The sequence below is a fragment of the Besnoitia besnoiti genome, chromosome II (assembly GCF_002563875.1).
Source record: "Besnoitia besnoiti strain Bb-Ger1 chromosome II, whole genome shotgun sequence".
Lineage (NCBI taxonomy): Eukaryota > Apicomplexa > Conoidasida > Eucoccidiorida > Sarcocystidae > Besnoitia > Besnoitia besnoiti.
In genome coordinates, this window is record NC_042357.1 from 5,024,263 (window position 1) to 5,051,105 (window position 26,843).

At 57.6% G+C, this 26,843-nt stretch overlaps 3 protein-coding genes across 3 annotated transcripts; 1 reads left to right on the forward strand and 2 right to left on the reverse strand.

Annotated features, from left to right (window-relative positions):
- Window positions 1-1,618: 1,618 nt before the first annotated feature.
- BESB_040530 (uncharacterized protein) lies at window positions 1,619-8,050 on the reverse strand (the record flags this gene model as incomplete). Its single annotated transcript, XM_029362639.1, has 11 exons — window positions 1,619-1,707; window positions 2,006-2,138; window positions 2,166-2,300; window positions 2,985-3,245; window positions 3,656-3,822; window positions 4,195-4,379; window positions 4,616-4,856; window positions 5,170-5,383; window positions 5,964-6,240; window positions 6,723-7,011; window positions 7,393-8,050. The coding sequence occupies 11 exons, from the start codon at window positions 8,048-8,050 to the stop codon at window positions 1,619-1,621; spliced, it is 2,649 nt and encodes an 882-aa protein (XP_029221604.1).
- Window positions 8,051-10,589: 2,539 nt separating this feature from the next.
- On the forward strand, window positions 10,590-16,201 carry BESB_040540 (arrestin (or s-antigen), n-terminal domain-containing protein; the record flags this gene model as incomplete). Its single annotated transcript, XM_029362640.1, has 9 exons — window positions 10,590-10,656; window positions 10,799-10,907; window positions 11,741-11,929; window positions 12,552-12,858; window positions 13,178-13,316; window positions 13,854-13,933; window positions 15,005-15,151; window positions 15,417-15,620; window positions 16,139-16,201. The coding sequence occupies 9 exons, from the start codon at window positions 10,590-10,592 to the stop codon at window positions 16,199-16,201; spliced, it is 1,305 nt and encodes a 434-aa protein (XP_029221605.1).
- A 2,639-nt stretch (window positions 16,202-18,840) lies between these two features.
- BESB_040550 (putative GTP-binding protein lepA) lies at window positions 18,841-25,310 on the reverse strand (the record flags this gene model as incomplete). The annotated part of the gene is made up of 12 exons (XM_029362641.1): window positions 18,841-19,104; window positions 19,672-19,772; window positions 20,216-20,450; window positions 20,865-21,012; window positions 21,433-21,601; window positions 21,895-22,021; window positions 22,339-22,461; window positions 22,671-22,807; window positions 23,233-23,344; window positions 23,707-23,867; window positions 24,230-24,337; window positions 24,704-25,310. The coding sequence occupies 12 exons, from the start codon at window positions 25,308-25,310 to the stop codon at window positions 18,841-18,843; spliced, it is 2,292 nt and encodes a 763-aa protein (XP_029221606.1).
- Window positions 25,311-26,843: the final 1,533 nt, after the last annotated feature.

Genomic DNA, 26,843 nt, shown 5'->3' on the forward strand with positions numbered 1-26,843 from the left:
GCACGTTGCCGCGCTTCCATGCATCGTGTCAGCCGTGTGCATCTGCGGATGACGCTTCGGAGCCATTCGTGTCCGTATTTCAAATCTGCTCCAAGTGCGAATGTGAATCCGCGAAGACGAATTTTAAGTCCCCTTGCAAGGCGCCAAGCATGTCTAAGGGCCCTTGAAAGCACCTGCAGACACGTATACATGTAATTTTGCGAACGTATCGGATGGGCATGCGGGTGCCCATCCAACATGCACCCTGGGGCTTGCTAGAGCATTTCCACAAGGCGTGACCCAGATCCCTCAGCCAGCAGGCCAAAGAGAAGACTCATGCCATTGACATGTATGACTACGCATATACGTATATACATATACGTAGTCAACTCCCCTATCCTTTTTGAAGAGTCTGCGCAAGCCTCGACCGTGTACGTAGTGCCGGCTGTCGTTGGCTGGCTTCCTGTGTTTCCATATTCGTTTCGTTCCGTCTGACTTTTCCGTCTGCGCCTTCCCATGAGGAAGTTTCCCAAAGAGGGTGGCGGGCCTGCGTCCTTCTTCGTGCTTGCATGTCTGCTTATGTGACTTCGCAGTTCTTTTTAAAACACGCATGGACGCGTATTTTCTCTCAGAACGATAGTTACAGCGCCCGCAGACTGCGGGCTGCCATCGACTACCCACTGACGCACGAACCCGCGGTTCTTTTCATGTCGGTTGATCGCGCCCCTAGACTGTTTCGCAGGCTCGCAGCCGCCTGGTGGAGTAAGAAAACTCGACTTCTGACGTCTAGGCCTACAGACGTCCAGCGGTTGCAGAAACCGAGATGAAATACACCGCTCAACGCCTCTACGACTAGGCTACAGCCACGTCCTCCTCAGCGAGATCAAAGTGTGTCATACAACTATATGTGAATACATACGTTCCTCTCCACGCGGACACGCCTGCAGCGGTCTACTGCTAAGGCATTCCTCCAGAAGCTCTTCTGTTCGCAGCTTAGGTGCCTGGAGACGATTAGCGACACAAAACTACTTTCTTGAGGCTATCTCCGGTTCCGCGCCCGCATGCGCAAGAGCGACCCCCCGTGTCAGGACCGTGCCTCGAGGGAGTGCCGAAGAGAGAAAGCTCTTGCGTGCGGCTTCTCTGTGGACAGCGGGGCGTCTGTCCGTTCGGCAGAGCTGCAGCCGCGCAAACTCCGTTCGGGGCAGAGGGGCTGGGTCAGTCTGGAGCCCTTGGCGAGGAGAGCCTCGCTGACAAATCAACAAGCCAAAACGAGTGTCGCGACCACCTCAATCGAGCCACAGAGACGTGCACATAAATTGGAACCTATGTACAGACATAGATTCGCTCCTGTAAGGACTCTCCACAGAGTCTTTGTCGGCAGCGCACACGAGAAAACCGTAGTACCTTTTCTCTGCCGGCATTCCTTCTTCGCCGCTCTGCAGATCCCCCATTTCATCGAGTGCAACTAGCGCGCCTTTCCACTGGAGATGCTTGCATGCAGGCGCGATACGAGGGCGTCGAACCCGCGACCGACAGAACACCCAGTGCCACGCACACACATAGGCAGCTCGGTGCACATGCACAGTGAGAGGCTGAACCTACAGCCAGACCAGCGTGCCGACACACATCGCGAAAGCACTCACCACTCCATCGTGGTGATGCGGAAGACCGAGCCGTAGAACAGCGTGAGGACGGTTCCGGAGAGCGCGATAACGTTGAACGGCATGCCTGGAAAAAGGACAAACCAAAACCAGACGCACGCCGCGGGCAAAGAGCTCTTTTCTGCCTCGTGTGGCTTTCAGACGGCAGGGAGGACGCGCTTTTTCTCGTTTCTAGGGGTCAGCCGCATATCGGCTTCGAATGCGTAGAAGCTGTAGGGGTAGCACATCTCCCGTCAACGTTGTTCCACGACCTGCGCCTCCGTTTCTCGCTTCTCTTCCGCGCAGTGTTCGCCCCTCCGAACCCTCTATCTAAGCAGGTCCCCGCCACACCGCTCTTTGAAACCCTAAACCCTAGAGCTCCTTACTGAAATCGGGGAGAGGCAGGTGAACGATCATGCCCTCGGTAAGATGCCAGTTCCACGAGTCGCGCTGCCCCGGCGCGTAGAGCCCTTCGGCAGCGACTTCGAGAGACACATCCATGCCGCCAGACTCTGTGGCCTTTTCTGCCGCTGGAGGCGCGTGGGCCTGCTGCCCCTGCGTCTCGGCGCCTTCCGAGAGACCCCGCCGCAGAGGGAGACTCGCGCACGCTGAACCCGCGCGACAAGTGAGCGGACTCGACAACACCGACGCTGGCGGCGGCCAGTAGAACTGCGAGCTCGGCTGCGAACGGGCACACACGCAGAGCACACGCGGGCGCATGCATGCAAGTCACGACCCCGGTGAACCCCTCAGGTCTCCCTGGAGAGCAGAGTGCGTACGCGAGGGAGCCCGCTTGTCGAGCCATGACCTCCGCGGGCCTCCAGCCCCTGCCGACGCTCCCGCGCAAAGACGGAAGACTCAACAGGCTGCACAGACTGCGGAATTCAGTCCTTGAGACGGCGGGCGAGCCTCAATCCGTTTGCGTTCCCTCACGCGTGCGCGTAGGTGCCTGGAGGGGCGGGGCGTCCCCAACAGGGCTGCAAACGTGCGCCTTCGATGCTGAGGCACATGCGCGCGTGTGCATCTCTTTCGGAGTAGTTTCGAAACTCCCCTGCCCCTCTCGCGACAGAAAGCGCGAGAATGCACTGCGCGTCAACATCAGAGAAGGCCTCTACGCACCCCAGCACTGCGAAGAGTCGAGACGCCCCTCGCCTCCCCTCCCTGAACACCCGCACTTTTAGCCCTCTATCCCCGGCGTTGCCGTTGTATCGCGCGAAACCTGTACGCTCACGGTCGCAGACACCGCCCACAGCTAGCCGCCTGCGGAGACCTCTGAGAGGACAGAGGAACGCGCGGGTGCGCCCTTCGCATCTTTTCGGAGCAGCCTGAAAGTCTCCACAGAGCCCCTCGCGGCGCGCCGCTCACCCTGTCGAGCACAATCGCGCCGCCCACGTCCGAGCCCTTGTCGGGCGAGAAGGCAAAGCGACTCGCAGGCCAGTAACGTTTCTCCACGCCGACGCTGAACTCGAGTTGACAACGCGGAGGCAGCGCGAAGGCGAGCGAGAGAGACGCGGGCACTGGGTTCTCGATGAAGGACGACGAAGGCGCCTGCAGCCGCAAATTCAGCGCGCGCGCCGCCGCCGAGCCCGCCCGGAACGGATGCGTCGCCCGCGCGGAGCGGAAGGCCTGGAGCGCGCAGAGAGCAGAGGAGACGAAGAGCCGGTCCTCCAAACGGCGGAGAAGAGGCAAACTCCAGCGCGGCAGGCCGGACAGAAGCTAGAGCGAAGCCGCAGACTTCTCGCGTTTCCCAACGGCGACGAGGAAGAACAGCCGCGCAGAGAGACCGCGCGCAGAGGGACCGCGCGCAGAGAGACCGCACAGGACTGGCGAAGCTCGAGGCACTCAGCAGCGTGGATCGCTTTTCGTGAAAGTGGCACACATGCTTCCCACGAGAATGCGAAAAATGAGACGGAGTGAGGACTCCGCTGACATGTGAGTGGATCACGACATCTCATTCTTTCCCATCTGCGTTTGCGGAAAAACCTGAGTACGCGTGTTCGCCCCAGATTTTATCCCGATATCTCCGCCGCGCTCACCGCTTCGCAGGCCGCGGCGTCGCCTTCTGCGCGCGATTTCGATTTGAGAGGCTTCCACGAGAGACGCGCGGTGTGCAACAGAGGGAAGATGAAGGGCGGAAAGCTGTCAAAGTACCGAATGGAGCGGCTGAGCTCGCTGCGATTGCGGAAGACCAGAAGCCACGCCCCTGAACACACACGCGGGAAAACCGGCTCAAAGCGCGTTTACGGCTGAGAAGAAAGGAATCGAGCGGACGGCTGCGGCCGCAAAAGAGATGGAAACCGACACAGCCACGGCGCGGCATCTGGAAAGACAAAAGAACGACCCAAGAGACAGAGAAAAACAGAAGAGGACCGCGTCTGCATGGACTCTGCAGGCTTACCCTCGCATCCTCCCCCCGACTTCTCGTCTAGTTACCCACCCCCTCAACCCTAGTCTGCCACTCAGCTCTAGTCTCTCTCGCCGGCTCGCAAAACCTCGCTCACTGCCCCCCCCCTATTTTTCCCGGCGCTCGGCTTCAGGCTTCTTTGGCGAGCCGCGCCTCCTCCTCATGTCTCACCCTCCATGCGCTCAAGCTTCGAGCTCAAAGTGCCTCTGCCGGTCTGCTGGCGCTCGATCTCCAGCGCGCTGCCACTCATGCCCGGAAAGCGAAGAATTTCAGACGCAGACCGTGGAGCGTCGCCCTCGCGGCCTGCCTCGGCGGCGAACGCGTCGAAGATGACCAAATCTGAGGACTCGTCGACTCTGCAGCCAAGCGCGAAAAAAGCAAGCGGAAACACAGCTATTCAGCCTCTGGAGGACGTGTCCACGCAGAAAACACATTAAATACAGAGTCACCTTCGGCACCTGCCGAGAGGGAGAGGGCCGTGGCGAAGCCTGCATCTTTGCGTTCGCATGACCGAGGACCCTAAACCCTAACAGTCTACCGCGAAAATCGGCTATTCTGTCGACTGATTTGAAACACTCTTTGCGGCGCTTACTCGTAGACGGCGAACATGGATCCGCCGGCGGCCGCGGCGGCGCTAGCGAGGGCGGCAGCGTCTCTCTGGGCCTCTTCGTGACCCTTGCTCCCTTCCTTCTCCGGTCTGTCTCGGCCTGCCGCGGGCGAGCGCGGGAGTCGCAGAAACACGCGCGAGGCGGAGGCCGCCACGCAGGAGCGGAGCGGCGCGCGGGCGCCTTGGCGGTCGACGAGGTGGAAAAGATCAGCCAGCGAGAAGGGCACTGCGAGGAGAAGCGAGCGACAGACAGGCCAGACATCGAGGGACGGCACTCGCGACCCAAGACGGGCGCCATACGCTGCGGAGCGAAACATAGCGAACCTCAGAGAGCGGGGCGGGGGGCGGCGGGGATGGGGGGGGTAGGGTGGGTACGCCGGCCCGTCGGTAGGGACGCACTGAGGGGCTCGCGGCCGCGGCGAAGCCCGGCGAGAACGAAGGCTGACGCAACTAGCTTGAGCGAGTTCGCTACCGCGCGATTCAGCTCCCGGGCTGCACCGCCCTCTGCGCAGTTTTCGTACTTTTGCAGCTTTTCTCACCTTGTCCGGCCTTCGGCGCCTCGAGCACCACCGTGAGGAGCGCGCGGAGCTCGACACGCAGGAAGGCGTCGTCAGCCCCGCCGGCGTTGGCTGCCGCCCCGCGGCCGCGCCCGTCCGCGCGCGCCTCGCCTTCTTCGGTGAAGGCCAAGAGGCGCAGCGTCTTGAAGGGCGACGACGCGACGGCCAGCGGATGCGCGAGAGACAGCAGGCCCGCCTGCGAGGAAAAGGGGTGAACGCAGAATAGAATGCGTCTTCGCGACGCAGACAACAAACTGTAGACGAAGAGATGGATATGCTCAGGAGGCTGGCCGTGCCGCGCACCAGAAACTTGCAAAAGGACTCGCCGGCGCCTATGGACCCCAGGAAAGGCACAGCGCGATCCCCGAAGAAACGGATAGAGGAGAAATGAAGTCAACCCAACTGAAACATGTGAATCCAGGCAGAGATCACTGCATGATAAGCATATGGATTCTGGCATACACTGAGTGCAGATGACTGCAGTCGCACAGTTCTCTTCACGTCACACGGGAATACGTCTACATATAAGCAAATAGATATATATATATATGCAGTGATACATACATATATGTGTGAGTACATATGACGGCATACAGCCATAGCGTTCGAGCATAGTAGACCCCAAGCAGGGCAAAACTTTCAAGTTATAATAACCCATTCACTGACAACATGGAGTCCTAAAATGTGGTCGCATCACCACTCGGGTACTGAAAGCTCGACGCGCGTCCTCGTCTCGCATTTTCTGCGTGCGCACCCGGCGCCTGCACGCGACATACTTCTCCTCGACAGGGCAAGAGCTCGCGCAGCGAACTCAGGTTCTCTGTGCAGGCGACTTCCACCGGCGAAGCCGCAACTTGGAGCTTCCAGGGCGCCTTCACGTCTCCTTCGTCGGCCGCGGCTGCAGCACCGCCCCAGTCAGCCAGCGCGCCGCGCGCACCGTCGAACCCCGCGAGCACGGCAGCCGAGAGCGCGTATCCCAGGTCTTCGTTTTTCAGCATCGAGAAGGCGGTGCACATCACGCCGCCCAGCGAGTGCGTCAGCAGCGACCAAGTTCTGCAGACGGGCGCGCACGAACCCACGGCAGTGTCTAGAGTTTACGATTTTCGATCAGCGACAGCGAAGCCAAAGACGAGAAAAAAAGACCCCAGTCGTCCTCCTTCGGAGAGCTCTACACTCCGCAGGTCGCCGCGCACCGGGCAGCGCCTCAGCGACGCATGTCCATCCCAGCGCTTTACTCTCTCTCTTTGGATAGGACCGAGGGGGGTGAAAAGCGCACGACATGAGATGCGGCACTGCGTATCTATCCGCACTCAGACTCGCTGAGAACCCGAGTCTCTGCCTCTGAAGCTCGACGACCCGCTCACACGCCCGCCCGCGAGACGCCCAGGCGAGCAGGCCGCCAGGCTTCGGCGGCTGCTCAGCGCCGATCCTCAGCCTCGCCTGCAGCCCCTACATGAAAGGTGAATCACTCACGCGAAGAGCGCGAAACGCCTCCTGGCTGATGGAGTCAACTTCACGGCGGGGAAGCGCCTCACCTCTGCGAGTCGTAGAGCGGATTCGTGGAGAGCGCCGCGCGCAGGAGGGCGCCGGGCGGCTTCACCGGCGTCGGAGGCGGGCCCCACGCGGCCTCAGGCCACCTGCCCTGCGTGAGCGAGGCGTCGAAGAAGAGAATGGGTGGCGGCAACGACGCAGGCAGGGCCGCAGACGGCGAGGCGAGGAGAGACACGTCCTGCTGAAGGTGCAGCGTCAGCAGCTTTCCGATCTCCTTGGGAAAGATGTCGTAGTGCTGATGCCGCGTGATCGCTGCCTTCTCCGAAGCGAGCGCTGCAACAAGCAGGGCAACGAAGGGAACCGTCTGGCGAAGAAGGAGACACTCCCGCTGAAAAAGGCCCGGGTGCTCGAGAGGCGGGCTCAGAAGGAAACAAGTCCATCCGATCTAGGAACGTCTTCAGTCTCATATGCATGTACATCACTGTGGAGGAAGCCCCACAGTCTTCACACACGCAAAACGCAAAACAGGCAAGACGGTTCGCTGCGAAGCCAGGAGTGTTTATAGATCTATACGCGCACAGCGGCGAAGGAATACGCCCACCGAGTGCTCTCTGGTTCCCTGCGACACCCATTCCGGCGTGCATGTATGCGCCGCGAGGCGCCGAAGAAGTCAGCACGCTTCGTCCTCTCAGCGCGAGACGAAGCGCAGCTTACGGATCTTGGTCTTCAGCCGGAAGTCGAAGTGTGCCACAAAGAGACTTTCGTTCTTCAGGCTCTGCAAATAGAGATTCTCGGTGAAGACATCCAGATCCTCGTTTATCGCTGCGTCCTTCTGCGCAGCGTCGTCTGCCTGGTGGGATTGCGCGGGGCGTCCCCCATCCTTTTGCGCGCTCTCTTCTTGAGAACGGTGCTGCGTGGCTCCCCCTCGTTTCTCTTCCTCCTCCATTTTCTCTCCCCTGGCCGCGACGTCCGCCTCCACGGCGCCCCTGGAGGCGGCGGAGCCCGAAGTATCCTTTTCGAGGGGCAGGTCCCTGTCCGCGCCACCGGCCCGGCGAGTCGGCGCGGGAGGCGCGTCGGCGCGGACGTCGCAGAGCCCAAGAGACACGAGAAGGAGAAGCGAGGAGGCGAGGAGTAAGAACGAGGAGAGACGACCAGCTCGCGCGCGCGGCCCTCGCATGCCTCGCAGCCGGTGCCAGCCAGCGATGGGGACGCCAGAAAACAGGCCGGAACAAGAGAAAAGAGCAGCGACACGAACCCCCGAGAGAGACGGGGGAGCAGACCAAGAAAGAGAGGACGCAGATGGGGGAGAGGAGGTTCCCTGCATATCCTCGGAGCGAGGCGAGGCACAGTCTGTGAAGTGGATAGACTTCATCGTTACCGTTGTGTTGCGAGACAGAAGAAGAAGGGATGTCGTGGAAACTAAGAGACCGGGCTCTCTCGAGACCCGGTCGCCGACTCTCTTACAGCCGAAGTAACTGGGAGAGGACTGAAGATTGCTCGTTCATCTTTCGCCCTCGATCGCCCGCATGCGCATGTGACCCGGCTCTCTCGTGCTAAAGAGAGAAGAGAGCAATGCTCGTAAAACCCCACTGACGGGTGGCCGATGTGCTTGAGGAAGCAGACACATAAATGCCTATGTGCGCGGATGCATGATTGCACACTTGCACAGTTAGACGCTTCGGGTGATACGGAGAGGAACAGAAGAGACGAAAAAGCCTCGATACGATACGTGCACCCGTCTCCGGGTACGTCCGGCTAGAATGGATGCTGGATGGGCAAACAAACACGGACGCGGACTTCTTTGGCTCTTGGTCTAACCGCAGACGATAATCTGTACTCTGGGGCTTCGGGGGAGAATGGGGACACGGAGGAGATGCCGCGCGCTTCGTAGGCATCTCTGTCTTTGGCAGCCCGCTAGGTAGAGCCACGTGTTGATGTATGAGCTTTAGTGAGATTCTCAGTGGAAACTGCGCAGACGAATTTCCCCATAGGGAGCTCAGAGGAGAGGCGAGAAAAGTCGCCGTCGCCGGCGCACGTCACTTGACAAGGAACGATGACGAGAGACACTCCTTCACGGTAACGGAAAAAGGTAGCACGGCGAATCAGCGCGGATTAACCATTGCCACATTTCGGGGAGTTTCAGTTTCGATAACGCATCCGCCATCGAAGGAAGATCGACCTTGCTTCCCTCGCTTGTCTTGCATCTTGTAACACCGTCGGCCTGCGGTGTCTGTACACCGGGTCTCTGCGGGTCAGGTGGACGTACACCAGAGGCGCGGTTTGCGCAGGAGCCTGGGGGAGCTCGCAGTCAATCGAGAAAAAGGACCGGATCAAATTCGGCTTTTTTGACTCAGTTGCATTTCTTCTTTCTCTTTTTTACACGCGCAAGCTTCTCCGCTTCGGTCGCGGGAGAGACCGGTGGCCACGAGACATGAACGCTCCCAGGGGAATCGGACCGCCGAGCGTCAAGCGCGCCGAGTGTTCCGCACTCGGCACGCACACGTTTGCGCACACAGCCGAGTGTCAAGTTTTACGCTTAAGTTCACTGATTGACGCGAAGCCGGAGGGTAACCCGCCACATAACGCCACGCAGAATCTTTAGCCACTTTGACTTTGTTATGAAGCATGCAAAAGGCATCCTGTTTTCTGACATTGTTTCCCTAGATCGTTCTCGGGTTTCTTCGAGTTTTTTTCCGTTTGGAAAACGACCCAGGTGACCAAAAATCCGCGAGGCTTGTCGATAGGGTTACCGTTCCGTAGCTTTACCGCCTGTATTTCCTTCGGCTCGGAGAAACGCGCGAGTATTTTGCTTGACAGACAGACTAATTTGTCGAATTCGTGCTTGTCTGATCTCCCTTGTCTTTTTGAGACGGGGGCTTCCTCCTTTCCGTCGGATTTTGACGGCTACCAGCGGTGCCTCGGTTTTCGCAGTGCCGCGCGTCATCGGCGTTCCGTGTGGCCTTTCTCCGTGAGGCGTGAGCAAACAGAGGAGTCATTTGATCGTATCTCCGAGCGCGCTTCGCTGACATTCAGGCTCGCGGAAAACCGCGGAAACTTGCTTCTTTCGCTCCCCAGTCTTCTGGGATTGACGTCACCTCCGGCGTGCGCACAGCCGCGCCGGGCCGACTGCGTAAGAATCAAAAACTTTCGCATCTGCAGGTTCCATCAAGTGCTGCTCCTTGGCCAAACAACTAAGAGACGCATGTCTGCGTGCCTCTCTCTCTCGTTCTCTCTCGTAAGTGTGGCCCCGCCTGCGAGCGAACCGTGGACTAGCCAAGGGACAGCGGGGCGACCCTAACCCAAAATCCAAGTTGGCATGCTGCCCGGAACCGACCCACGGCTGTGGACCGCCCTGTGCGCCGCCCGCCGTTTGCGCGTCCTTCGTCTGGGCGTCTTCTGTCGCGTGGCGTCTCCGCGTGCTCCGCTGCGCAGCTCTCCGCGAGGCGACGAGGGGCGGCCAAGGCAAGAGAAGGGTCAGAAGGGACTCCGGTTACTCTAATCGCCGTCGGGGAAGGTCGCGGAAGGCCTCTGGACTGCGAGGGGCATGGCGAGGGCGCCGCATGCAATAGGGACTTCTTAGCGCGACAAAGGGGACAACATAAAAGAGGGAAACCGTCCACAGAGAAACAGTGCCGGCGGCGTCCAGAAGCAGGACGGAGCAGAGGCAGACAGAGAAGGACTCGTACGCAAGCTCCGACCGCGATCAGAGACGGAACGCCTTCAGACAGACCCGCGGGAGAGACGCACTAGGCGCGGCAGAGCGGCAGTTACAGTCGAGCAAGGGCCGGAAGGCCACACGCACCCGGGGACGAGACTCGAAGCGGCGGAGAGGAGGAAATCGCGAGCGAACGTCCCCGAGAGGAGGCGAGGAGACGGGGCGACGACGCGCAGAGAAAACACACACAGCAGTCATGGGGGCGGGATGGTCGGACTCGAACAACATTTACATCTTTGTAAATGAGCCAATTTACTCCCCAGGTACGCGCAGGTGTGTTTGCTGTTCCCCTCCAAAGGACCGTGTTTTCTTTCCATCTATCCTCCCCTTCCTCGATGCGGACTTACGTTTTTCTCACGCCGCTGTCGCTGAGTTTGCTTCACTCGAGATTGCTGCCTCCCTCAGGCGAGCAGGTGAATGGAGAGATCTTCGTGAACGTCGTCGAGGACATATCGGGCGGCCGGCTCATGCTCTACCTGGATGGAGAGGAGGACGTCAACTACACAGACACGCAGTAAGCGGCTTTCCTGTTGTTGAGGCGGTCTCTGCATGCCGACACGTGGCAGGTTGTGGCGGTGCAGCAGGGCGAAGCGCGGCTTCGATCTTGTCCTGTCGTGCCGATAGGCACGCCACGAATCGCTTGTGCGCGCATTGTCTATGGATACTCGAGGGAACGTCGGTATTCGTGTGAAGGGCTTTTTCCCACGTCTCCGTTGAGATCGCGTTGCATGAAAATGGAGTCACTCGCGCCGTGTCTCCGCACACGTGAGCCTCCCTCAAGGCGGCCCCGTGAGCTTGTGCGTCTCTCCAGCGTGGCTGTCGCTGTGCGGCAGTGAGGGAGTCCTCTTCAGGACTTTCGATGCGAATTTACTTCACTAGTTTCTCTCTTAGTTGCCTCACTTGCGCACACTTCGTTCGAGTTTCTTTGCTGCCCCAGTGTTAGACGGTGGACGGTGCATGCGATTGCAAGTGCGGGCCGCTCTCGCGTCTGCAAAAAAAGAACGTACGATACGTGGAGGCTCTTCCCATCTTCCTTGCACACTACAGATGCATGCATATATATATATATATGCATATATATATATACATGTACATATATGTATGCTGCATCTATCTTTATACATATAGCTACTTACATACCAAGGCGCATGTTTACATATTTGTGTGTATATCTGTTCGTGAACGGATATGTGTTTCCGGCACATGACTGCGGGCGTCAACTGTGTTCTAGCTCTACACATCTCCATCAATATATATATGTATTTAGGTCTATACAGATAGGAGGGCGCGTAGACGCGCGCGTGGGTGATCCTGTGAACGGCTGGTAGTGAGATGGTGTGCGTGCAGGGGGCTGCGGTCGACGTATGTAACGGAGAAGAAGCTCTACTACACGGCGTCAAAGAATCTGTACACATTCGAGAACGGCGTTCTGCCGGCGGGGAAGTACCGCTTCCCTTTCTGCTTCGTCCTGCCGCCGGCGATTTGCCCGAACTGCAGCGTTGCGGGCCTCGTCGGCAAGGGTACCAAGACAGCGCGGTGCGTGTCCCCCCGGGGCCTGCTCTGAGGCTAAATCGCCTCAAAAACCCGCGCGTCTGTCCTCTCTCTCCTTCCCGACCCCATGCGGCTGCCTCCGAGGGTCTCTCGCGCCTCAAGCATAAGCTCGCAGCAGCCGTTGTGCCTGTGTGCGCCTCTCCAGCCTCTGCAGGGGTCGCGCGTCTTCGCCGACCGCGCCCAGCATGCGTCAGCCGCTGCCCCGTTGAAGCCAGGCGCGTGCATCCTGTCTGTCTCCATTTCCAACCTTGCGTAACAGTCCAGGGGCCGTCGCGTCGACGGCTGTTTGGTGGCGGCTGTGGGGTTGGTTCTTGTTTCCTTCGTCGCCCTCCTCCTCCCCCTCCTGCGTGTCGCAAGTCGTGGGCCTTTTCTTGCATGCCCTCGTCGCTCAACCTCCTCGCTCAAGCCCTTTTCTGACTCACCCTGTTCGCTGCCATCTTAACATATAAGATCACGTTGTGACGCTGGTTCCTTAGTTGCAGTTACCTTTGTACTCTAGATAATTACAGTTGTCACTTTAGCGTTCTGTTGGGCCTTTCGTGCCTGGTCTTCTCGGCGTCCTCTATCTCGCCGCGTGTCTGCCCTCTTTTTCTCTGTCGGTTTGCAGGTACGCGGGCTACGTGACGTACAAGATTCGCTGTCAGGTGGAGGAGACGGTCACGACACCGCCGCCGGAGCTGTCCAGCGTGTCGCCGCCCGTGGCGAGCGCCGGTCTGTCGATCTTCACGGGTCGGATGAACGACGCGGCGTCGTACTTGTCTGACGACTTCGAAGTCATCGAGGTCTCTGGCGACACGCCTGAACAGTTCGACAACCTCATGAAGGAGGCCCCCCTGAACGGCTTCCTGCGAAACAAACTCTCAAAGTCCGCACGGACAAAACCCGTTGGCGACCTCGTCCAGGAGGTCGAACTGGTGAGAAAGAAGCAAATGAGACTTACGACACAGCCGCAAGGCGAGATTCACACACGCCGCCAAAAGGCGGCCGAACCCAATCCGGATTCAGCATTTGGAGGCGAAGAAGAAGGCGATCCTAGCGAGCCTCGCGTCAGGCGGGAGGGGGGGATGGGGGGAGGGAATGATGGCATGGGGTCGCGTCCGCGCCTGCGCACACGGGGACGGCCACGTAGCATGCGTATCGCTCTCACACGTATATGTACATCGGTTTTACGTCGCGCGCGTGCAGCATCTGACGGCCTCGCGTCGCTCCCTAGTTTGTGCTTTTCGTCTGTAGTCCATCAAAGTCCCGACAGAGGAGCCCAACGTCACGCAGAGCGACATCGTGCAGCACTTTCGAACGCTCGGATGCGTCCCATCTGGCTCGCTCGCCACGAGCGTCACTGCCGATCGCCTGAGCTGCTTCCCGGGAGACGGTAAGAAATATAAACGAGACACCCGCGTGCGCGATGTGCCTGTAAAGCTGCTCGATTATACCTAGCTGAATATGTATTCATTTGTGTATCTATGCGTGAATATCCTCATTGGGATGTGCTCGCGTATCTGTTCTTCACCAGAGGATTCGTCCCTGTGCACGTGTCCGTGTATGTATGCGCATGCATGCGCTTGTGTATCTGTATCTATGTCTATCTATGTATCTATCTATCTTCCTATATATACGCAAGTTTGGATGTGTGGGGGTAGACATGCATGCATATCTGTGTGTATTCATGCGGGTTTACGCACGTGTATTCGCAAGGGTGTGTGCACGTGTGTATCCGTGTGTGCATCTATTTATCGATAGAGCTTGTGTATGGGATGAGTAGATGCTGTCTATTTGACATAGGCCATGTTAACTCGTATTAACATATGAGTTAACATGGCCCTATGCATGCATATGCATGCATACAAGTATGCACGCGTAGATACATAGCGTTTTGAAAATGATTGTTCGCCTTCGCACGCGTTCGCAGGTGTGACCGTAAACGTGGAGATTCAAAACAGGACGAGGAAGCGAATCAAGGATGTCGAGGCGTGCGTGGTTCGCGAGGTGGTAAGATCCCCCATCTCTGTTGCTGACATCTGCTTGTGAGGCGGATCTGCCTCAAGTCGCGTTGGTCACGCCTGCAGCTGCTTCGCTTTGAAGGCCCTCGACGCTGCACTCTGTTTACTCCTTTCTTCCCCCCAGCGGGCGCAGCTTTTCTTTCCCTCGTTCCGTACCCGTCTAAGCGCATGCACCTCTGTGTTCCTGGCTGGTGGCATCGTTCGCTTGGCTCTTCATTTCGCATGCTTCCCTACCACTGCAGAGTTTTGTCTACGCCGTCTCAGACGCGCATTCGCAGAGAGGCCACATGAGGCAGCGGGGGTCAGGCACCGCACGCTGGAACAGCGCCGCGCGAGCTTTTCAGAGTCTCTGCCTTCCGGTCTATAAGACGCAGGGTTTTTACATATGTATATTTATATGAGCGTACCTCATGCAAAGGTCTTGCAACACATTGGGTATATGTGCGCAGGTTCCATACATAGAATTGGACGTGCCGCGTTTATATGTACGAATGGATACGAGTAATGTACTAAATAAAACTTGTTTTAGTAACCTTTTTCACAGACATATTCGTCATTCCACCTATTTGTGTGTGTTCTAGAAAGAATCGACCATTTAACACGTATACATTCGTCTTCGTAGACACATAAATACTCATATTGATACATATGCATGCATGTCCGTAGTGGATATGCATGCGGATCCAAGCTTCTCCGAAGGGTCGTTTTCGTAGGCTTGTTTGTGGGTGTTTGTCTTTTTGTGACCATGCATCATGCAAAAAAACGCACCCAAGGATGGGTGCGTTGGTGTGCTGCATACGTGTGAGTTCTGCGTCTGTTGTTAACTCCAGAGGCAATCGGTTTGATTATCGGAGGTCTTGCAGTAGTAATGTGCGGATACAGATCTACGAGTGCATATGCGTTTATACACAAGTATGCACGTATCTGCGTGGATGCGCGTGCGCTTGAATCGCGTGCATGGCTGGTTACGTGTGCCTTGTTCCCCGGGTTTCGAGGCAGCGAACACCTCGGAGGGCTTCCGTTTAGTCTCGGTGTCCGTTTCTCTTGTGATTTTCTACAGATCTTTTCAGTGAATTCGCGCGAGAAATTCACCGCGAGAGAGGTTGTTGCCTCCGAGAAGGTCCCCGGCATTCCCCGCCAGAAGGAAGCCAAGGCCTCAGGGCGCGAAAGCTTGCACATCACCGTCACCATGCCTCCCGGAACCCAGGTGCGTGTACCGTCAGACCTGGCTTTTTGTTTCTTTATTCTAACGCGTGTCGGCACTCTCGCCTCTGCTGCTGGTGTGATGCATGCGACAGGCGCATGTGTCTGTGCCAGTCTCGTCCGCCGAGCGCACGCCAGCGGGGTGGTGGCGTTCACAACTGGAGAGTGCAGAATCTACGCACTTCACGCGAGGCGGCGGGTGAGAGTGTCGTCCCATGTGGCTCTCCGGGGGCACTCTCTTGGGTTTTTTTGCGCACGTGTGTGCGCAGCCAACGATGTCGAGCACGCTGCTGCGGCTGCAGTACAAGCTGGAGGTGGCTCTGAAGCTGGGCGAGAAGCCGTTTGTCTCCTCCCTGGACTTAGTCGTCCTGAAGAAGTCGCAGACGCAGAACGAGTACCTCGCAAGTCTCAAGGCGCCGCGCGGTTGGGACGGAGTCGCGCTGTTGCCTGGAACCGACCTCGCGATGATCAAAGTGAGCAGCCGATTCCCGAGGAACACACAGAGGAGAGTGGCTAGGCGGGACGAGGAAAGACGGCAAAGCAGAGAGCGGCCGCGCGGGAAGTTCAGCGGAGAGGGAGAGGTTTCACGCGCAGTTAGCGTGCGACTGGCGCGCGGCACAGGCCACTGAGCGAGATGGCAGGCGTGGGTCTGCGGGGAAGCGCAGAGTGCACAGACTCCCTTCGCGACGCGTCCGCTCGGGTCAGCGCGAAGCCATAAGACTGGTTGATAACGTAAATACTAACAAGCCGCCTGTATGTTAGTAGTTACGTTATCAGCCAGTCGTTCTCGCACCGCTCGTCACGTACCAAGTATACATTCGCACTGTTGATTATTTATGTCAGTTGCTGATCTACAAACAGGTCACAGTATACAATATCTTCCATACATGCACCGAAACTATAGCTATGGTAACATCCAATGTTCACGCTCATGGACGCAGTATCCAGGACCCGCTGGGCTGTTTAATTCGCGTTGCGCGTGTGTCTCCAGGTGCGCGGCGCGCCGAGCCCCGACCGCGGCGAGTACACAGGCATCGGGACAGTTATTTTTTGATTGTTTTCGCGAGGCGGTGCCGGTCCGTCGCTTCTGCGTTTCAGACAGCTTCGCGCAAGACAAGGAAAACGAAGTTTTCTGCGGAAGCGGAGAGATCGGATTTGATCGCAGGGCGCCTGGCCGCGGCCCCTGCCGAAGGCCGCGGGGGCCGAACACATTTTTTAGGGCTCGATGGGGTAGACCGACAGTCTCTGGTGTTCCAGCGACAAAGAGCGTACCGCGTCAACTGGGCTGGGGCATTGCGCAGTGGGACTTCGCACACGTCTTCGGGCTGGAAGTGTGCGTGGCCGCTCGGACATCTGCATGAGCTGGTCTGCAGAGTGTTTTTCCTCAGAGGATTGCGTGCGTTTCAGGCGCCGCTGTCGGCTATCCGACGGGGCGCTGCGTAGCGAAGGCTAGGAAGCGGGGTTGGCACACGGTGGTTCTCTAATTAGTCGGCGGGACGTGCCGCCTACACGCAGGTTCCTGTGTGGTGGAGTACGCAGGACGCGCGCGCATGCGCAGTAGCGAACTTGGGAATGTGTAGAGTTCTCATGCACCAGGACGGCGTGCAGCGAGCGGCGCAACGGACACGGACTTCCCTGTTGTATTCTTCGCGGGGAGCGGAGGCCGCTGCGAGGCTGCGTGGCACGCATCCGCACACAGACCAACGGGGCGACGCAGGTCTGTCTTGTCATTCGCTTCGAACGTGCCTCATTTTTTTGCCAAGGCGTTTGAGTAGTTCCACAGGATGATGCGCTGAACCCAGCGCGTGTACCTGCGTCGAGGAGTCGCGAGGCGAAGACGTCAGCCGGCGGTGTAGCTGTGCGACTGGTTCCGGAGCTGCGGCTCGTCGCCCGGTCGCCTCTAGAAGTAGTCCTTTCAAGCGGAGCGGGGAGGGGGGCGGCGGGGAGGGGGAGAGAAGGGCAGGTGCGGACGTGTGAGAAGTTGCAGCCTGGATACGGATATCCGATGCGTCACAGCAGGTCGACGGATCCGTTTCTTCAGAAAACGTCGCTATATCTATATAAAAATATAAGTCTATACAGGTGCACGTACATCGGCGAGCGCGTGTGTCAGTAGATACCCAGCTTGCCGTGCCCGTTGGCGCGTCGGTGAGGATGCCCACGGAGGAAACGCTTACACCACAGTAGATCTCTGCGTGCATAGGTGACATCGCTCAGGTGCCTCATGCAGGCGTCTGTTGAATTATGTTTGCGTCGAAGCAGCTTGCGTGTTAAGGTACTCCAGCGTTCTGTTGTCTGTGAGCAGACTTATTGACAGGTCGGCATGTAGTTGCACAGCATGCGTTGCTACTGACTGCGAGTGAGCTTCACTCTTGTCGTTCCGGCGTGCATCAATATCTCTATCTCATCCACGCTAGGTCACACACGTATGTCTTTGCACTGGGTGTCTGGGGGCAGGCTTGAGTAGCGGACCTGGAGGACCTGCAGTGTTGAACTAGAGTGCGTATTGGGCTGCAGGCCTATTTGTGTAGAGGTGCCGTTATTTGCCCCGAAATCGTAGGGCAGAGGATTTGTATTTGAAGCGTCTCGCATGCAACGCTAGGAGCGAGCTGTGCGGTCCCTCTCGAAGGTGCTGCACACATCTGTGCCGCCGATACACGCTCGCGTAACCATATACACACATACGTACATGCAAACAACGGTCTGGCGTCTTGGTATTGCGAGCGGCAGGGGCCGCAACCTGGTGAGTCGTTCAGCGGAGAGAGAAGCGAAAACGCCTTATTTTTTCCCAGCACGTTGACGCAAACACCCGAACTGCCGTCGTGGCGTTCTCTGAGGCGGATAATCGCGCTCGACGCTTCTCTGGCGCCGCCTGGGTCTGACCCCTCCGTATCGATCTGCCAGCCTCACCTTGCGCGAAAGCGAAACTGGTCTATCTAGCAGCTTTTCCGCTGTCTGCAGCGTACTCCTTCGTTGTAAACTATTGACTTAGTGCCGACATCGGCAAACCGGAGCCTCGCATTCACCCGCTCAACGCCAATCGTGCCAGCACCTTGAGTGCGCAAACCGAGCGATAGCGGCAGACAGCTTTTCTGTCGACGGGAATCACGATCTTGTCCAGCTGGCATACGCTGAGTGCAAAGCTAGAAAGACTAGTTTTACTGTTCTGCAATTTGCTTGTGCCCTTTCGTCTGCATTCTTCTTGGTGTCGGCGCTGCCCATGCGAAGAGAGGTCTCTGCGGTTCATCGGACTTGGCTGACGAAGCGTTCCGCAGACGTGTGCGTCTGCCGGAGCACGGAAGAGTTACTTAAAAAGAAGTCTGCAGATGGTGAATACACGCGATAGCGCAAACACGTGAGACACGGCCAAGCGAACACTGTGAGGGCATATTCGGGTGAAGGAGGGCAAGGCCGCATGATGCAACTGCGCCCACATTGGACTCCATCCCGACAAGAGAGCAAGAGAGATGCGAGGCACTCGGGCTGTACAGAGAGGTACATACATCCACAGAAGTCTGCGCCTTAGGATGCCAGAGACTGACACTGCCCCTGGTCTCGGAGACATACGAGTTATGCCTCTCATACAACCCGTCCGACTTGTTCACAAAACGGCATCAGATAATACAGAGCGACAGACAAACCGCAACATCAGGGAGGGTCGTTTTTTTGTCTTGGTCTGGGGATTCGTTATGTTCAGATTTTAAGGAGTTGGAAGAAGGCCTCGGGAGGCACGCGGACGTTGGATATGCTTCTCAGTTTCTTTTTGCGCTCTTTTTCCTTCTCGAGTAGCTTCATCTTGCGTGTCATGTCGCCGCCGTAGCATTTGGAGAGCACGTCTTTCTTCGCGGCGCGCACAACTTCGCGTGCAATGACTTTCCCGTTCAAAATGCATTGAATGACAACTTCAAACTGGTGCTGGGGAATGAGTTTCGCCAGCCGCTGAGTGTACTTGATGCCCTGAACGCCATCCACAACCCGCCCAAACCAGAGAAGGAGATTTGAAGCATTGCCTCCAGCCCCACAAAGGCACACACGAGCTCAGAAGGTGGCGCGGAGGGGATCTACGAGGCCCGCAGAGGCCCGGAACGAGGACCTCCGTACGCGCTGGCGCAAAGCAGTGACAAACGCCTTCACGCGGCCAACACCGTCAGCAACCCAAACGGAACACACAAATATACCAGCTCTCAAGGCGGTGTCACCGCGGTGCACACACACACATTTAAACACCATGGGCGATATTTGGATGATTTGGTTCCGCAGGCAGCATTTCCACGGATGTGTTCTGGCTGCCTTTGTATCTGCAAGCGCAAGATCAATCCCAACATAAACTTGGGCGTGGGCTCACACACAGGCATATGCGTGCATACTGCCTAGAGACACCCTTTGGGATGTGCGCTTTCTACGCCTTCCCGGTATCGGGGAGTAAGCCCGATATCGTCGGCATGGATTATTTTAGGCGCTGAACACAAAAAGCGTTTTTCTTTCCCGGCCGCTTTTTCGGTGCGTTGGTGCGTCGGTGTGTACCTGCTCTCGCGCCCTGTCCCGCTGAGCGAGGAAGCTGAGAGCATCCACGCGTTCCCCGTTGAAGCGAAACCCGACTTTGACAATATCCGCAGGGGCTGTTCCTGAAGAGGAGAAAAGAAAGCCTCAAAACAACCAACGCTGTCCGCAGCGCCCACCGCGGTGACACCACCGCTCGACATCGACTGCGCAGCCGAATCTGCATTTGTTTCAATAGTACTCTAGCATATCGATGCCCCATATCGCACCACCCCTGCATTTTCGCAGAACGCCCGTGACCTTAGAAGCCTCGCCCGAAGCTAAAGTCGAGGACGGAAAAGTGCCTGCCAACATGTTCCGAATGAAATCCACTATGCCTCTAATTAATGGGAAGGAAGCCACGACAGCCACATGATTCCAGGTGCAATCAAGGACACACTTGTTGTATCTTCCTAGACGACTACAAAGCGATAGATCCAGTGGACACTCTGTCTTGGCACGTGTGTCTGCATTCACATCTCCACGCACAAAAACATACATCCACATATGAATATATATATATTTGTACCGGCGTCGATGTAGTCAAAGGAGATGAGGCCGCTGGTGAGCGCTTGAAGTTTGTCAAAGAAGTCGAGGATGACCTCTGCCAGCGGGATCTTGTAGACAAGAATGACGCGGCTTTCCTTGGCGTCTGCGCCAGCGCTCGCGAGCAACTCGTATTTTAACTCCTCGCCGCGCTTCTCCATGCAGAGCTGCTGTATGGCGGGGACTGCCTTCTGCGGCACGATCAACGTTGCCTCGACCTGTACAAACATCCGCGAGGGCATTCAAAATGCCTTCTCTAAAACGAAGTGGCTGTCCTTAGAGACGCCACACACACATCACCGCTTCCATGCCGACCCTAGATGCAACGGCACACAATGGAGGCGCAACTGGCGTCAGAGTGGCGCCCAAACGGAGGGACGACACTGAAAGAAAGTCGCTTGCGATGACGCCCGACGCCGTCGGGAGCATCTCAAGCCTGTGGACCGGCTGAGAGGGGACAGCGAGAAAATGGCAAAGCCGCTGCCGGGTTCTACTTGAACAGCGCAATCGAGGCAAAGACAGGGGGCTTTTACCTGCTTTTTAAAAAAAAGTATCAGTTTAACAAAGCTATTTTTTACATTAAATAAATCAAGTAAAAAAACCAGCGACTGTGCCTGTGAGACGTGGCTTACCATCGGCTCCTCTACCCGCTCGAAATAATCAGGAAAATCCGACGCGGACTGTACTGTCAGCTTCTTCTCACCCTTCTTCTTCGGCGTCACCTCGTACGGAACTGTCGGGCACGTTACTAGGACGCTCACGTCGTGCTCAGTTTTCAGTCTGAATAGACGCAGAAAACATAGTCGCTGAATACGCTTCCTCCTACGCCTTCTCGTTAGCAGAGGTGTAACACCTCTCTCCACAAAGAGAGAAAGACGAGCCGTACACGTATATCAATACATATATATATGTACGCTGATGCAGGCACATCTATAAATCTATATATCAATATTTAGATATATGTATATACACGCACGAGCAGTGAAGTATTGGCAGGCCCGCGCGAGAGCAAGAGATATGTATGCAAGTAAGCTGAGATGCCCGCGAGCACATCGACAAGTACTATATAGACACGCAAAGATATGCATAGGCATGCACACGCACACCCAAAATGGCGAACCAGGAGAACAAAACGACGGCAGGTCTTTGCATGCGCAGATATACGCGGACCAGTTTCTCGTCGAATGCCCGACTGCATACCTCTCTTTGAAGACGTCCAAGTGAAGAATGCCAAGGAATCCACACCTGAAGCCTTGACCGAGCGCTGCGCTGACCTCAGGCTTCGCCTCCACCGCAGGGTCTGTCAGGAGCAAGCGCCCGATGGCCACTTGCAGTTTTTCGTAGTCCATGACGGCCTCCGGATAGACGCCTAAAAGCAAACATACGGCAGCACGCAAGGCTAGGGGTACTGCCTGACTACTGCATGCACCAGATGCGTCCTCTTTTTCCTTGGCTATTTTTTGAAGCCTCTTGAGGGACACATACCCCCCCTACAGGTATAGGTAGCTCCTGCCTGAGAGTCGGGTCTAGTTCAAAATCTGCTACAGCCATCGCGATCTACGGCTGTCCTCTGCAGATGCGCACACGGGATCGGAGGCTGGAATTCCAGCCGGGAAGAAAAGCTTCTTTCCACACATGGCGCAGACTCCGGCGCGCGCTTACCTGCGTAGACGGTGCACTTGGGCGGCCCGAAGCCCGGCAGCGCCTCGCCGACGTGGTTCTGTGGAAAGAGCGTGTCCCCGACGCAGGCGTCCTGGGCTCGTTTTATATTCGAGCAAATGTACCCTACCTGAGCGCGGAAACAATCGGGCGCAGGCTCGCACCTGCGTACAGGGACAGGAGGCTCTTGTCACCCACGCGACCGCACCTAGTTGTGTGCAACGCACAGCTATGCAAGCAGACGCATTTGCAACTGCGGACGGGTTCCGGGTTTGACGTGTAAATGGAGCCTTTCCTCTGGCTACGGAGCGCAGCGACGCGCAGGCTTTCTCCCTCCGTCGGCGCAGGGGTCGCAGTGGAGGCCGCCTCGTGGCCCCGCCGCCGCCTCGCCCCCCCCCCTGTCCACGTCCCTGTCCCCGTCCCCGTCCCCGCCGCCCTTCACCGAACCTGGCCAGCTCGCAGGGCGTTGGTCGGCGTCATGAACGGATGGAGGATGCCGACGTCTTTGACCTGAACTGTTTTCCGCGCATGCGCCGCGACTAGAGTGGCGCCTGGCTTCAGAACGCCTTCCTGAGAGCAAGACACGTGCATCCAAGCGGGGGAAGGGAGGTCCACGCAGCGCATGCACAAGACTGCAAAGCCGCAGCTGAGAACGCAACACCCCTGGATCACGGCAAAGGGAGTGGAAGTTAGTTCTCGCGAATCCCAGGGCACCTCACGCAGCAGGGCGAGCGAGCCCCGAAAGAGAGCTCAGCACAGCAAGAAGAATCCGGGCGCACCTTGAGCGCGACGAGCAAGACGATGCCCTTCTTCGCATCGAACCAGCTATCGAAGACAAGCGCCTTTACGGGCGCGGCTTCGTTGCCTTCAGGAGGCGGGACTTTCTCCGCGATCGCTTTCAGCAAGTTGTCGACTCCTGACAAGAAAGGCCGGATAATTCGAAAACGTGCAAGGTCAAGCAGCACACACACACACAGGTCAGGAGCTGCCAAAATTGCACCTGCTCAGTCCGAAATGCAAGTGCCGAACACAGTGCTCGTGTGCTCGTGCCGATTCGAGACCACATCCAATCTCTAGCAAGACAGAAAACGCATATTGCCAGGACGCAGATTCGTAGAACGCACACCAAAGACTCGGCCGCATCCGACGCGGCTCATGAAGCAGATGAGCCAATGTGAAACCGCCACGAGGCGCCGTAAGGCTGCCTGTGACATCGCTCCATCAACGGGAGACAGGCCGCGTCCCCCAGTGCATGCATCGACGAGGCAAGGCCCCAAAAAAACTCCGTCCACCATACACATATATATATGTGGATGAGGATCTCAGTCGTCGGTGTGGTACCTTGGCCAGTTTTAGCGGAAACCGCCAAAACGTTGTCTTCGTGCTCGCCCGTCAGCACGGCGATGGACGCCTTCACAGTTGAAAACTGCTCGGGTACCGCCGCGAGATCAACCTGCCACCATAAAAAAAGAAATTTGTTTTTTCTGAGGTCAGCGAGCGCCGCAGATCTTCTTCGCATCAAGCCACGTCTGCGTCAGCACTGCAGCGGACACGTGAGCAGACCGCTCGCAGCTTTCTGCAGAATTGACGGCCTTGAGACAGAAATGCCACAGTCTCGAACCCCTGGCAAACATGGATGCAAAAACACATTGTTCGTGTATTTCGCCATTTGTCTGAGGAGATCTGTGGAGTGCAGCTCGCGTGGGAGGATCCAGGAGGCGTCTAGTCTCGCTGATGCGTTGGTAGCCGTGGGTACCTATGTGGAACCGAGGTAGACAGACGTGTCTGGGGATTTCCGCTTCGTCTGGGCTTTACCTTGTTCACCGCAACAATGAGTCGCTCCACATTCTGCTGCCGAGCGCGGCGAAAGTGTGCGATCGTCTGCGCCTGGATGCCTTGCAGGCCGTCCACAAGCAGGACCGCTCCCTGGCACGCTGTGAGGCACCGCGTGACTTCGTGGGAAAAGTCACTGTGACCTGAGGCAGCAAAACAGCGCAAAAGTCGCGCCGCTCATACACGACGCACACAAGAGGCGAGATCCAACCCGCTGTATCGCCACTCGCTTGGCAGCGCGGGGCGCCGCTCCCCGCCTCCAGTTGGTTCGCCTTCTTTGTGTCCGTGGACCCTATCATGCACGCGAGTTCAGTAACCGCGACAAAGCTCCCAGGCTCTCGATAGAGTTTACAATACCTCAAAGTTTAGGTTCAAGACTAGCCGTGATCAGCGCATGCGTCGTCAAGGCGGCCTCTCGCTGGCAAGCTGCAGGTAAGGCGACGTGAACTGAAGCGGCCACAGCGCCGGCAGCGAGCAGACGGGCAACAGAGCAATTCAGCCTCACCTGGGGTGTCGATCAGATTGAGGAGGTAGTCCTCGCCAGTGTCGGGGTGCGCGTAGAGCAGCGAGCACGTCTGCGCTTTCACCGTGATGCCTCGTGCCGTCTCCACCTCTGAAAAGCGGCAAATGGAACACAGGCGCCCACCTGCAGCTATGAGTGCTGGGCCCCAGGAGTCCTTTCGGACGCTTTTCTCAATCCCCACTGCCTATGTGTATGCAATGAAGGCACTGAATACGGGTCAGTCGCGCAGATGCTTCCTAGAGATGCATGGATAGAGGGTGCACTTCTTCCGGCCTTCCGCGCAGATCGATCCCAGCACTGACAGCGCAGCAGCGCAGGCCACTTCCAGGTGACTGCGGGGTTCCCTTGGCTGGAGGGCGCCTTTCAAGCCTCTCTCGTGTTTGACTCCTCCGAGACCGCCACGGACTGCAGCGATCTGATCCGCCTACGCGAACCCGGTTCCTTCACCAGCCTCACCCAGCGAGTCGAGGAACTGCGCTTTGGACCCGCGGCAAATCGTGCCTGTCGACTCTAAGAGCCTGTCACTCAGCGTGCTTTTTCCATGGTCGATGTGCGCGATAATGGAGAAGTTGCGCACGCGGCGGGCTCCAGCGGCGAGAACGGCTTGGAGGCGAGCTCTGCGGCTCTCTATCTCTGCCTTGCTCGGCCGGCCAGCTTGAGACTTCGTAGAGGCGAAACGGGCTGGCGGGCGAGTCCGGAAACGCGGAAGGACTGGAGGCAGACCGAGGGAGGCGAAGAAGCTCGTGCGCGCGCGGAAACCTGCGGTCGCAGGGTCCCGGGCGGCGGGAAGTGGAGGGAAGACGCGAGGCACAGGAGACCGCTGAGATGTGACCTTACAGCGCACGCAAAGCTGGGGTCGCGCAGCTCGACAGAAACGCATTTTAGGGGTCAGGGACTCGAGGGAGACTCCTCGCCCCCCTCCGCAGGCCGCCCCCCGGTCGCTGACGGTCGCAAGCCGCGGCTGCGCGCCTCCCGCGAACAGAGAAAACAGAAAGGGCGGCGAAGAAGATTCAGCCGCAGGAGAGAGGCGGCGAAGCGCCGGCGGGAGGAACCCTTTCCACATGCTCGTAGAGGCCGCGAGAACGCAGAAAAGCGGTCAACGGCATGGGCTGCTGCTGCTGCATGTGCGGCCGTCCAAGCGCGAGGCGACGAGGCCCCCCACTCGTTCCGCGTCCTTCAGCTCCTCAGGGAAAAAGGCAGGACTGAATCAATCAAGGCTGTAGGGAGCGGCGATAGTTGAGGCGAGTCGGCCGTCAGCGACCGGGCACTGATGCCATTCTGTGCTGTATCGATTCTCAGTGCATGCGCCGTAGAAAAAGGCCACCTTTGCGAAAGGAAGCCTGCCGGTAGGGAAATGCTGCGTATACCTCGGGTTCTTTCCAAACAGAGGCGGATAGAGTCACTTCACCCACTGCGACACACCTTCCCAACAAAAAGGGAAGAGGGAGACCTCTTAGCGCGATGTGTGCCAACGCCGACAAGCGATCCGCCAGTGCGCGTGTCTTCTCAACGGCGCGCGGTTCGAGGCATCGTGAGGGAGGCGTGACACACCGCGACGCAGCTTGCTTAATCAGTCGCGAAAAAAACATCGCCACAGAAGATACCGGAATAAGGAGACTGCTGCCCATGGAGACGACCCGTCCCCAGTGCTAGAAGCCTTCTCGGCATGGGCATAGAGAGGCCTAGCGTCTGCGTGTTCAAGACATGCACGGGGGCCTGGCTGCAACTGAAATCACGAATACTGCATCCTTTCATTCTCACACGCCGCGCAAGGGCTGTTCAGAAATCGAATACGGTACCCAGGGTATCGCCGCCATTCGCGCACACTAGTTGAAGAGACGCAAATGACATTAAAAAGGGTCATTCCCCGCAAGGGCTGTTAAGAAATCGAATACGGTACCCAGGGTATCGCCGCCATTCGCGCACACTAATTGAAGAGACGCAAAGGACATTAAAAAGGGTCATTCCCCGCGACCCCTCATGCCTTGCAGGCGTCCACCTGCCAGGGGAGCGCTTGAAGACGTCCGTACCACACCGTTGTATATCTTGCCTCTCACGCAACGAGCAAACTCAGGTTTCGTCCGTTAATATAGCTGCTACCTGGGACCGCCCTTACAGGGCAATCTGCTGCCCAAGGGAACCGCGAGAAAAGGGAAGTTTCAAGAAGCCCGCGCCGGGGAACGAGGCAGCCCACTATGTTTGCACTTTTTTCCGGCCTCTCGCGAGGGCATGCACTGCGACGAAACCGAAGACGGCAGCGGAAAGCGATATTTCTCGAAGCGGACGTGTCTGGCCTCGGTTCGCGGACAAGAAGCCCCTTTCGAGAGGTGTGTTCTGTCAAAACGACTCGCAGCGACTGTCTAAATTATCTAAAGTGAATCCGCTCTGGTGGCCCAATGCGCACTGCTCGCTGCCTACATACGCAGTCAAAGAGGAGGAGGCTTTAGAAGACACCGTGACTTTTCTATAAGACTCGCGACGGCCTCGGAACTGCATGACTGCGCCGACCTGCACGAGGCAAGGCTTCCCACTCTACTTCGTGCACAGGAAAGGCCCACGAAGAGGCATGCAGAGTGCGAGGGTGATCTCGCGACGC